The sequence below is a fragment of the Triturus cristatus genome, chromosome 7 (assembly GCF_964204655.1).
Source record: "Triturus cristatus chromosome 7, aTriCri1.1, whole genome shotgun sequence".
Lineage (NCBI taxonomy): Eukaryota > Metazoa > Chordata > Amphibia > Caudata > Salamandridae > Triturus > Triturus cristatus.
In genome coordinates this window covers 807,849,756-807,862,792 of record NC_140590.1, presented here as the reverse complement: position 1 = coordinate 807,862,792, position 13,037 = coordinate 807,849,756, and the positions used below count along the sequence as shown (strand labels likewise).

Sequence of the window (13,037 nt, the reverse complement as noted above, 5' to 3'; positions counted from 1 at the left end):
ATTTCAAGGGTATCATGTTGTATCTTTTTTATTGAGACCGACTTAGGTCACCTACTGTTCAAAGTGTGTAAGAATGTAATTAGGTTTCAATATATTTTCTACAAAGCTACTCTGGACCCACTGAAATACCTGCACACGACCCTTCCAAAACACCACAGAGTGTTCACATAAACAAACAAACAAACAAACATCCAGCAAAAGGATGGCTGCTGGCACAGTGGCTGGTGCCAAAGGATGAGGCAAGAGTCATGAAAGGCTGCTAGTCTGAAGGGGTACCATAGTAGGGGCTCACTGTGTTTCTGGGGTCCGTTTACAAGAATACCCTTAAAGGGAGTGATGTATTTAAAAGATCATTAACTTCCAAACCACTAGTCGTGTTTGGATTTTCTCAGCACCAGGTGTGTCCACAGATCCAAAAGATCAAGCTGCAGACCAGAGTCTGGGGCATCAAGGGGTGAGATCTGTGTAATAGCTTGACACATTTCCACATGGTCAATGGTTACTGAATCATTACAGTTTTGCCAACTTAACTCTCTAACTTCCTCAGGCCAGAGAATGGAATCAGAGGGATCCTCAAGATTCATGGAGATAACTAGGGATTCACAATTTTCCATGCAGCTTTGGACGGTGGTCCAGGTCAAAACTGACTGTAATGTAATTAACAACTATTCTCCTGGAACCAGTCGGCAGATAGATGAGATGTTGTTAGCAGCTGGGTGACTATGTGTCCTGGAGCAGTGCATGTCCTCAAAGTCAGCTAGACAGACAAAGATCTTCTTCCAGGCAGACTTTCCTGTGTAAGGGGTAGAGTGATGATGCCTCTCGGGGGAAGAGGTCATCTGGTACGGCTGGTTCAGCAGACCTAATGGCATCAGTCCTTTCTCTGAAATTGACCTAATTTGAAAGGTGTGCAACAGTTAAGCAAACTCTGCCCCTTGAACTCAGCTCACCTCAGCTTTGCTTGTGCATTGGCTCATTTCGTGATTCAGGAGACATTCCAGAAGAAAATACCGGTAAAGCTGACCAGTATTTATCATCAGAATGGATCAATCGGCTATCTTGCAGAGCTAAAACTTTGGGAGCCTCCTTCAATAAGACCTGCATGGCTGGTGGTCCATCAGGTCATGCCTGGACCATGGACAATAAGATCCCCTTCTGAGCTGGTTCCATCTGTGTAAGGTACAGATGTTTATTGGATGCACACAGCAGGTCACATCTCTTGTAGCTGCAGATCAACCAGGAAGAGTATGAGGAGCTGGGAGTGCTCTAAAGGATGAGGCGCCAAGCTTCAAAGACTAGATGCTCTGACTCGCCCACTGAGAGGAAAGTGTAGCCCCTCCCTTCCATTTCATTAATTTTATTTTCAGAAATGTGAAATGTAACATTTATTCCAACCTGCACAAGTCCAAAAACTCAACATTCAACAGATACAAAGTGCACACACACACACACCTACCATGCCTATCCTACCTACCCATATATAACGCAGAGACCCCGTTAAGGGAGAGTATCATTTCACCAAACTTTTACAAAGTTTTTGTTTTCTTCAGTAACAAATACCTAAAACGGGAGTTTATTATTGAAAAATAAATAACTAATGACCCCACTCCTTGGTAGTTGTTCCCTGGGTTTGTGGGTCATTATTTGAACTTTTCTGTCAGGGACAGGGAAATAGGAAATCACACTGTCATCCATAAATAGGGCAGGTGGTATAGTGCCCTTCCTCTGTGAGCCTTGGTCCATCAGGCTGTTGAGGAAGCTTTCCTTTGACAGAACGAACAGGAGCCCCGCCGACAGAATGACTAAATGAGAAGTGTGGACCGAGCAACTGGTGGACAGGAACTCCCCATGTTTGTTTGCGTCACAGAGATTTGTAAATAGTTCTGTCTTTGATAAAGGTTTGCAGCCTTTGCATGCGAGTAAAGCTCAGCCCAGATGAGTGTTTGAGTGAGAGAAGTTGAGTGTGTGTTCATACAAAGCCGGCCATCTGTGTCCAGCCAGAGCTCACAGTTCTTGTGGCCTAAGGCGCCTCACAAGAAAGTGCCTCAGCTAAAGTGAGACACTAGAGAGCTCCCACGAATAGTCAAAATCAGTAGAAATGTGTGATTGATGGTCTTGAGGCCACAAAGCAAAAATATTCAACATTTGAACTGGAATTTACCTCACCATCGCGAAAACTTTTACAGACTGTTTACGCTATGCGTCCGATGAGCAGGACCCTGGTGGTATACCTGTTTCTTTCTGCAAAGCATTCCAAAAAGTAGCCATGAACACTTCCATCACACCCCTTTCAGCTACATCTATAGAGGATTATCCAGCGCTGTTTGGAGTCAAAACAGGGCCCTTTTGGGGCCTTCAGTCAGGAACGTGTAATGAGATTTGGTCTTACTCCTTGTGCTCAGTTAGTGACAATCTAGCAGTACACTTGGCATCAGTGTGTAGTGAAAATATTGTCCTGATTTAGGCCATGACTTGAAAGCCTGAAGCTCTTTCTCACCCTGGCAGGTTATGCCCCGAAATAAGATGGATCTGAGACATAGTCCACCTGTGTGTAAAGATGTTGCTGCCTGTACTGTACATTTACTGTGAGAAAGGGAAGCTTTTCCTGTCACCACCATGCCACACCTGTGTTGTATGCGTGGGAAGACTGCACTGCACTGCTGCTTCTGCTCTACATGGTCAGTGTGTGTGTGTCTGTGAAGCTTGCAGTAGTGCTGTCAATGTTGCGCCTGTAATAGGTGTGAGGGAAGCATGCACCGCTGCCAGTACTGTTGTAACTCTCCTCTGTGTGAAGAATGCGGAAACTGCTGCTGCCTCTTCTGTTCAGAGAGAGTGTGTGCTTGCCTGAATGCGTGAGTGTGTGTGTAAAACTAGCATTACCTCTATGTTTATCTCTTCTGTGTGCTTGAGGAAAGGTTAAACTGGTGCTACATGATCTGCTGGAACGGTGTCTGAGCACATGATTTTACTGCTGACTTTCATTTTATACCTGTACCGTCAGTGAGAGTAGCTTGCACTGGTGCTGCATGGGTTCTAAATAGACAGGTCCTCATTTACAAGGCCATTGCGCTGCTGGTACATCACTTTTTTTGATGCACCGGTAGCGCTGTGTGCCTGCCCATATTTACAAGGCAACGTAAAGTCAACCTGCATGACTTTTCATGGCCTTGTAAATATTGGCTCCCTTCATGACTACAATTTTTGCATAACTATTGATTTGCTGCATTTGCTACATAAGCCATCCTCTGCCACATAATCTGCAGATTTTTTAAAAATTGTTTCTAGCTTAAACGAGTCAAAAGTTACTAAAAATACAGTGACACACGTTGCTGCACAGTGGAAGGTCCTTGCAAATCTGGACTGATCACCTTTCTGTTGCTTATTTCTATATGTGGGTGTTCAACTGGTAGTAATGACATGCAACCAGTGCCCATACAGTGTTACCAAGTTTAAAAATGACAAAATAATGAAGTAACACTATTACGAAATGTGCGGCATTATGCTGCATGATTTGCCTTTTCTTGCCGCATAATTTACTCAACCCTGCCACAAAATGTGGGCCTCTCTTGCAGCATAATTCCAGTGACCCTGGCTATAGCACAGCGGCCTACATGGGTTTAATGTGTGTGCTGCTGCTTTATCTGTAGCTAGCCTGGGCTGAGAGGGACTGGCTCTGCCTGCGCTCTACCCATTCTGTGCCAGAGATTGCAGTCCGTGAGAGAGAAGCTTGCACTGTTACTGCCTGTGCAGTACGTGTTCTGTCAGTGAGGGCAACGTGCGCTGCTGCGACTACACTCTGTCCTGCACACGCGGGAACGGATCTCTTCGGTTTCCACTTTGCTACAATTCCAATTATGGAATTTAAGAGGAAGAAGTTGACAGATTCATGTGACTGACTACCTTGTGCAGCTTCACTCTCTTGGTGTGTGTCTGTGCATGAGTTGAGGGAGCCTAGGAGGGGCGCCCCAAGCAGTCAGTGTACACATGGAACCCATTCCAGGCAGCCTTCTGGCAATCTTTTCTTCCGGGTCCCCTGAGAGCGGAAAGGGGGTGCAGCGCGTGCGGTGACAGAGCAGCGGGTGCTATTTATAGACAGCCCCTGGGCACTCACAGCTCTCCAGCTGCATGATGCAGGTCTGCACGTCCATCGGGAAGTTCTTCAGGTCCATTGGGCACGCCAGCGTCAGGGTGATCCTAAGAGGGAAAGGAGAGAGCTGTCAGTCACTGGGAGGTCCTGGGCGTAGAGGCGACAGGCACGAGCATGCATTTAATCTCTAGGGAGGGCTGACTGTACAGGTGACCGGCGCTAGCATGCTGTCAGCCACCGTGGAATGCTGGGTACAAAGATGACTGACACTGGCCTGATGGCAGTCACAGGGGAGGAAATGGCATAGAGATGCCTGACGTCAGCACGCTCTCAGGCTTGCTGTTAGTCACTGGGTAGGGCTGGGCCTAGAGGTAACTGCATTGCCATGTTGTCAGTTACTGGACACAGCACAGCCTAGGCACACATATGATTAGCACTGATGTGCTGTCAATCACGGAACGACACATGGATGTGGGTGCCGCTGGGGCAGACTGCTGAATTGTGAACCAGGACCCTCGTGATCTCACTGAATTTCAAATTGTAAACATGCATAATTTGCAACAAAACAGCTGTGCAGTGTGCTGGGAAGTGCTATCCGAATTAGAGGCAGCCGAGCAATTTAGGAATTTCATCATCATCATTTACTTTATTTCGACCACAAGATCATAAAAGTACACACAGCGTGATAAAAGTACACTTAAAAAATGGTCAATACCAGATAATCCTTTGGAAAGATACAGATAAAATACAAAAATAAAAATAATAATCAATAAAATCAAGAAGAGACGAGCGAGCCATCATATAGTCCAAATTGGGTGATCAAATGTGGCTTCCGTACTCTAAAGTGCATGTTAATTTACCCACCACTTTACAGTATCATTCAGGGCAGATATTTGGACCTTTTCAGCCACAGCGCATACCAAAATGTTGATAAACTAAAAACCACAACCCTGCTTGTATCCGTGCTCAAAAGTCTAAGCACCTCCAAATAATGTACGGTACTAACAATTTTACAAAGTGGAAAAATCCACTTGGCCCTCAATGATTTATACATTGGACAGAAAAATAGGAGGTGGGTAATGGACTCAGCGCTTTCATTGCAAGCGGGGCATTGATCATTGTTTTCTATATCCTTCCTCCATTTTTTACAAAATGTTTTAAGCAGGAGTGTTCTATAGCAGAACTGAAAAAACAGCTTCCGAGCCAAGGGAGGGACAATTTCATCCAGTGTATCCTCAAAACGAGGTACACATTTGAAATTTAGAAAACAAGTAGTCAAACTACCCTCAGCATCAAGTGCAGTTTGTAAGAGCAATGTTTCCCAAAACCTTTCCTTCAGCACGGATCTCGATATGGAATTCATACTTCCTGGGTCAAACCAAAACCCCATCATTCCTAGCCTCCCTAGGAGCACCTTAAGAGCTTTAAACCAGGGAATTGATTTAGAGGAGGGTATTTTCATAAGCTCATAGAGTAGCTCCTGATAGGGGCAGAGTTCATCCACAGTCCACAATCTGTACCAGAACATCAGGAGCTTATAGCTGATTTTGTAGGCCAGCTGTCTGTGTGCCAAATCATAACAAAGGGGCACTAATGGTGTGCTTACAGGCAGATCTGTCAGGGATATAAGAAAGCGATTTTCTACGAGTGAGAGAGGGTTAGTTGAACCTGTACCCCATAGTTCTGCTCCGTAGAGTATACCCCCCAAAGTTTTATATTATAAATTTCGAGGGCTGGCGCTAGCTGCCTTGAAAAGTTATTTCTGTGTTTTCTGGCCAAAGTTGCAGTCTGATGTATGAGTTGGATCCTTACCTTTTCAATATGTTGATCCCACTTAACTGTTGGGGTTAGGCGAATGCCCAGATAGTCAAAGGAGTCGACGTGTTCTAGCTTGGTACTACCGGCAAGGACTTGTCTTTTGTTTAATTTAGCCTTGCCCTTCCTAAAAATCATGTATTTAGTTTTGGTTTCATTCAACACCAGGCCGCGCTCATCACAAAACATAATAACATCATTTAAAAGCTGCTGAAGACCTTGCGGAGTCTTTGCAATTAAAAGGGTGTCATCAGCGAAAAGGAGGGCTGCGACTCTTGTACCACCAACTTTCGGAGCGTCACACCCATCCCTATCTAGACACTTTATAACATCATTAATAAAAAAGGATAAAAAGAGTGGGGGCAAGAGCACAGCCCTGTCTCACACCACACTCAACAGGGAAGGTATCTGTAACTTGGTTATTCCCTCCCCATCTCACCTGTGCTGTGTTAAGTGTGTTAAAATTAAAATATCTAAGAGATTTTGTGGCATACCTAATTCCTTAAGGACCCTCCACAGTTTAGCCCGGGGGACTAAGTCAAACGCAGACCGCATGTCTACAAAAACCACGTAGAGTTCCCCTCCTTTAATATGCACTTCCTTCCAATATAAACATAACAAACGGAAGGTTTGGTCCAGGGTGCTAATTTTCGCTCGAAAGTCTGCCTGGAGGTCACTCAAGACTTCAGACTCTCCGATCCAATCTTGCAGCCGAGCTAATATCTGTTTGCAAAAGATCTTTTGTAAGGAGTCGATAAGACTTATTGGCCTGTAGCTTGATGGCTTTGGTCTATCCCCTTTTTTGTAGATCGGGACAATCTCAGCATTTTTCCACGATATGGGGATAGGGCTACCTCTGAGGATTGAGTTTGATAGTACACTTATGTACCGGCCCCATAGAGTCACATCCTCCTTATATAGATCGTTGGGATTCGATCGGGCCCAGACGCATTAGCCAAGGTGCAGGAGGCAATTGCTACTTGGGTCTCCTCTAGCGTAATATGGAGGTCAGCTGAGTCCAGAGGCCCACTGGTCGAATTTTCGTCATGTCCCACGAGCACCTTATCCCTAGTTTCATACAGTGTGCCAAAATGTGTTTCCCAGGCCTCTGGGTGTACTGTAAATTCCAATTGACACCTATTACCCTTTAGCCAATGGGCGGCTAGATTCCAGAAATTTTTCGCATCTCTTTCTAGTAATGCACTCCTCAGGGATGACCAAAGGGAGCCCTCCTACTCCCTTTTAGCAGCTTCAACTACTACTTTATACTTGGCGATGCAAGACACTATTTCCTGATGAGATTTCTGCTTAACTGCCTTTAATAGTTCCTGCTTTGAGAGCCTACATGCCTTAGTATACCATGCTCCCTGTTGGTTTTGTATATGTTGTCGATTTGGTCTTTCCGTCTTATACCGATTCCCCTGGCTACCCAGTAAATACCTAATTTCTCTATATAAAAAATCATGGCTAGAACCTATCACCTCATCAACCTGTTCCATAGTTGACCTTGCAGCTTTCTCAAGGAATGTAGAAACCTTCCTCTTTACTGCACCCAAGGCCTCCGGATGGGCCTCAACCCAGTTCCACTTAAATCTCCTCAGGTTATTTGCAACTGATCAAAGACCAATGTGCGGGCAGCCAGGTTGACAGTCCCACCAGATGCTTGATTTGTAAGGGTGAGAGCGAGAGCGTTGTGATCGCTGTCAACCCTTTTGACCACTGCCATGTCCATTACAAGATGCCAATAGTTTAGGGATACAAGGCAGTAGTCAATTCTGCTTTCCTGAGCTGTCCTATTAAAGGTAGGATCCCCTTGAACATCTGATACGGTCCTACCATTAGTCGCCCTGAGGTCATATTGCATTGTGAGTGCCAACAACTGCGCTCCTCTTGCACTCCACTTCACCAAGGGCAAATCTAGATGAGAATCCTGCCATTCACTGTCCCATTCATCAGTCAAGTTGGGGGGAATTTGGGCCAATGGCTCAAAAGTACACTTGAAGTCCCCACAGACCAATAACTGGGAATTATGCAAATATTGGGATAATGCTGTATCAAGTATACACAGAGTATCCGTTTCTGCCATACTCTTCTGTAAACTATTGTAAACATTAAAAATCCTAATTCTGGTGCCACAATTGAAGCTGACCTCTAGGACTAGTATGTCTTCTGACTCTACCTGCAAGGGTCTAACTTTGCACCCAAGTTAGATATTCACCCAGGAAGCTAAACCTCCTGATGGTCTCCCTCTCTCTTTTCTAATGGCATCTTTGGCATGGGTTGAAAAGCATGTTCTATACGGGCACGTGAGACTCCATGTTTCTTGGAATAGGATGATATCAAAGGAGTCTATAAATATGCACCAGTCTAGGTCTGCCATTAGCTTATTAATCCCCGCCACGTTCCAAACCAAGACCCTGAGGGGAAGTGGCTGCAACAGAACCCTTTCCCTACCCTCAGATCTAATTGGATCCCCCATATGCAAGCCTACCCCAGTCCTGAGTTCAACAATGGGAAAACAATCCGTGTGCATAACTACAGATGATTCCAAATCACCGGCTAGAGGAGTAAAATTCACGATTGGAGATCTGCTTTTGCTAGAACTAATGTGCACACTGGGGCTAGGGAAAACTTGCCTACAAAAACTAGGGAGATCATGCCTATTCATAGGTGATTGCTTTTTGGCATCCTGGGGTCAACTGATCCTCTTCCCATCAGCCCTGTGCCACAGAAGGGGCCTACGAGAAGCCACCTCCGACTCAGTAAGGCGCAGGCCTTCATGAGGGGCAGAGGTGGGGACCAAGGGGTACTAAGGAAGTCACCGTGTGGGGGTCTATATCTAATGGTTATACTGGAGTTTTTTTGGGGGGGTCTATGCGGACCTCCATGGATAACAGACCCGTGGTTATAGCAGCGTCGTAAAAGCTAATCTCTATCATATCACAGATAGTATTTGGCAGTGATAGTCTTCTAGCCACTCTAATGTCTTCCCTGATTACTGAATAGCATTGGCGTGTATGTCTAAACCAGTGTGTGACCTTGTTTTTCAGCGACTCCTGACTTTCAGGGTGTCTACTAATAGGTTTTGGGACTTCCATGAGGAATATCTCTATTGGACTCTCCCCTTCTACTGGTCTCACATAGACACCCTCCCGCACAGATCCCCTAAGAGGGGCCCTCCCCTGATCCTGCATGTTTGAGGGGCCTTCATCCAGAACAACCTCACCTCTGTATGTATCACTACCTGGTTTTAAGGCCAGGGTTCGAGTCTGGGATAGTTTTCTATTACACAGAGACTGATGATATTTACCCCTGGTTGACATGGGGATTGGCATTCCTATTCGAGTTGAGTCTTGAAAAATAGTTCCCCTATTGTTAGCTGTACTACAATCCTTTGGGCTAGTTTGATCCCTCTTCTGTAAGGGCATCTTTTGGATTTGTTTGGGAGCTTCACCCTGATCATTGTCAACCCTTTCCAATAGGGCAGTCACCTTGTCTTGGAGTGAGCGCATCTCAGCTCTCAGGGCTTTTATTAAATCTCTTAGTGGCTGCGTCCCACCCATCATACTTCCCACCTCACTAATATTTATAGGATCAGCATACCCCTCCACCTCACTACCCCTTTCCTCCACCAGCCCAAGAGCATCAAATCTGTTGAAACATTCTATGCTGGGGAGCTGTGAGATACTTGGGGTAGATGGGAGATTTGGCTCCCGTGTGTTGGCTTGCCTACATACATCAGGGGCAGTGCCTTTATCCTTCCTGCGCTTGGTATGATGTTTTCTTGATGATAACAGGGACAATCTAGCTGCCTTTTTAGCAGGGGAGGGTTCTGGGGAAGTGTCACATGATGATTTGTCATCTAACACTTTCTTGCACCTTTTTTTAGTTCTGAACATCAAAGGAATCTGTTTTACAGCCTTTTTTGCAGGGGTAGGTCCTGGGGAGAGGGTGGACAGTTGACCAGCATTGATATCACTGCCAGTTGGGATATCACTGGGAGGAGGGGGACTGGTGGAATCTGAGTTAGCAATAATCTGACATTCTGCTAAAATCGATTCAATCCTATCCATTGTCTCATGGCAAACCACATTAGACGGCCTGCCATGACCCGAGGATTGAGCCTTGGCTTTCCTTTTGCCCATAATACCACTGGCCTAAAGGTAAGATGTTCCTATGGCTGGGCAGGTTAACAACAGAGGAAATTGCGAGTGCAGTGCAAAAATGCGAAGTGCAAAATACAAGATACCCGAGGCTGACCGCACAGTGCAAAAGCCAGAGTACAAAGTGCAAGTTTAAAAAGTGCAAGAGCAAAGCTGAGGTAGATCCAAATCAGGTATTATAGTGCAAAGAAATGCAAGGTTCAAGTATTAACAGAGACAACAATAAAAACCAAGCTATGTTAAATAACTTTTGAAATAAGGCAAAGGGTCAGGACCAGTACAATGTATAATTCCCAGGACGTGCTAAAAATGCTGGTGCCCGTAGAAGTGATGACAATTAAAAACTGACTTTAAAATGAGAGGGAAACAGGCCCTCAGAAGAGGCAAAAGAAAAGAAAGAGTATCAACGCTTGTTCGTAGTCTACTGGGTATTGGTTTCCAATGTCAAGTGGTAGGAGTAGAAAAAAAGACCTTGCACCAGCAGTCACAGTACAGCAGGAAGCACCATAAATACAGTAGTTATATGGTCAAATACCGGTTAGGAAAACTGAAAGATCTCACCGGATAGACCAGGCAGTTGCTTGCCTTTTCAGTAGTTCAATAGTTCCTGCTGTGATGGCTTCATCTGATGCCAGGCCAAAGGGGAGTGGCCCTGCCCTGCCTTGGCCTGGCGCTGACGGGCGCAGACGGGCCCGCCCTTGGCCCGGGCTTTGCCCGGGTGCAGCTGCACGCGTCCCGCGCTGCGAGAGCCTGGCGAGATTTTTATCGCGCCTCCAGGCGCAGACCAATGGCGTCACGTGGGGCGCCGATGCAGGCTGCCGGGATATGGAGTTTCTGATGGCCGTTCCCCTCACGGCAGGTGAAGCAGACAGGCGGAGGTTTGGAGCCGTTCCCCTCACGGCTAAGGTGTCAGCTTCCAGCTGGCGTCCCGCGTTGCAGGAGCCCGGCGAGATTTTTATCGCGCCTCCAGACACAGACCAATGGCGTCACGAGGGGCGCCGATGCAGGCTGCCGGGATATGGAGTTTCCTATGGCCGTTCCCCTCACGGCAGGTGAAGCAGGCTGGAGGAGGTTTGGAGCCGTTCCCCTCACGGCAAAGATGTCAGCTTCCAGCTGGCGTCCCGCGCTGCGGGAGCCCGGCGAAATTTTTAGCGCGCCTCCAGGCGCAGACCAATGGCGTCACGAGGGGCGCCGATGCAGGCTGCCGGGATATGGAGTTTCTGATGGCCGTTCCCTCACGGCAGGTGAAGCAGGCAGGAGGAGGTTTGGAGCCCTTCCCCTCACGGCAAAGGTGTCAGCTTCCAGCTTAGGAATTTCAGAAATATAATATGTTGTTCAACCAATGTCGTTTTTTTTTTTACCCGTGCCGGGAACAATATTGATAAAAGTGTAAAAATCAGAGGTGTCACAGTGCAGGGATTGTATTATCCAGAACATATAAATTACATTTTTAAGGAATGGTCCCTGAAATACATTTGAGTGCAGTTTTCAGCACTAAATGTGTTATTTTAAAAGTCAGTTACCCCACATCCAAAACTTTCAGATGTAGGAAACTGGCCTGGTTTAGGTAACTGCGCGGCCATTTTGGGAAAAAGGACTTCTGTAACGCAGGGAGTTATTATCCCTTCATATGTTGTCTCTGTAGTCCGTCCCCTCGACCTCTCCTCTCATGACCCATGTTTCCCGTACGAGCAGAACGCGTGACGTGAAGGGCCACTGGCACGTTCATGTGGAACCAGCCACGCTGTGCATCCGCACCGGCCAAGGCAGCTTTATAACAAGCTAGGCCTGACTCAGAGCAGCAACAGCTGCAAGACGTCCAGCCCAGAATTGTATACTTAGGGGCAGATTTACAAGCCCCGTGCGCCACTTTTGCGCGCCGTTGCGTCACTTTTGTGATGCAGCGGCGGCGCAAAGCAAGCGCCATCCTGCGCCAGATTTACAACGTGACGCATCTAGGGAGATGCGTCACGTTGTAAAGCCCTGAGCCACATTAAACCTGCGTCAGGTTTAATGTATGCAGGGTGGGCGTTATGTCAGAAAAAGCCTCGGAAAAGTGACGCAGTGAAATCTACAAGATTTCACGCAGTCACTTTTCCGACGCTGGTGCGTCAAATCCTTACGCCTGCTTCAAGCAGGCGTAAGGCGTGACGCACCATGTTAGTGATAGGGTAGGTTGGAACAGTGCTGGAGTTGCGTCGCGCTTGCGACACAACTTCAGCACTGCGCCAACCTTACGCCGGCAGATGCGTCATGCATCTGCTTGTCCTTGCGCCACGATGCACCACATTGTAAATGCGGCGCATCTGCGGTGGCGCAAGGGCAAACTTGCGTGACGCATCTTCCCTGGCGCATCCCTGCTGGTTTGCAGGGATGTGCCAGGGAACATAAATCTGCCCCTAAATACTTTACATAAGTACTCCTACTCCCACTTTTAGCAGACATGAGTACAGGGGCCAAAGAGGTCATGGGAGTTGCCCAGTGTAACAAAGCATGGTTGGGTGGAGAAAGCCGAATTAGAACTCCTGTATTCTGGCGCCACATTTAATTTTACCGCCAAACCATCTTTTTATGTTGGCTCTCTCGGCGGGACCCTAGCGTTGCTCTCCCTAGATTTCACTGTACTTGAAACAGTCACTACAATGCATATGTTGGTGCTACATAACAAAACACATGGCTGTAACATGACATTAACTTATCGTTCGCAGATCAGTGCCTCAAGCTGAGCTTCATTGGCCTGGAACAAACTGTCTGAGGTGAGATCACTGGGGCCTGGCTTGTCCCAGCTTGATGGAGCAGTGATGGAGGAGAGGTATTTGACTTTCTAATAGGTGAATTAAAAATCTCTCACATTTTCATGGTCTAAGGTGAGCAGGCCTGTAGGGAAATTGCGAGAAATCTCCACAGGCTGCTGCTACCTTTGACATGGGGGGTATAGCTAGGGCAGAATTAGTGCCATGGCAGGCCATCTT

The 13,037-nt window shown here is 46.8% G+C and overlaps 1 protein-coding gene across 4 annotated transcripts in view; it reads right to left on the bottom strand.

The window, feature by feature from the left end:
* GLRA1 (glycine receptor alpha 1) overlaps window positions 1-13,037 on the bottom strand; it is a 404,715-nt gene that overhangs the window by 43,982 nt on the left and 347,696 nt on the right. For all 4 annotated transcript variants that reach the window (XM_085617658.1, XM_085617660.1, XM_085617659.1 and 1 more), the window contains exon 5: window positions 4,112-4,194. In XM_085617658.1, the coding sequence (XP_085473784.1) occupies window positions 4,112-4,194 (83 nt within the window). The remainder of the gene's footprint in view (window positions 1-4,111; window positions 4,195-13,037) is intronic.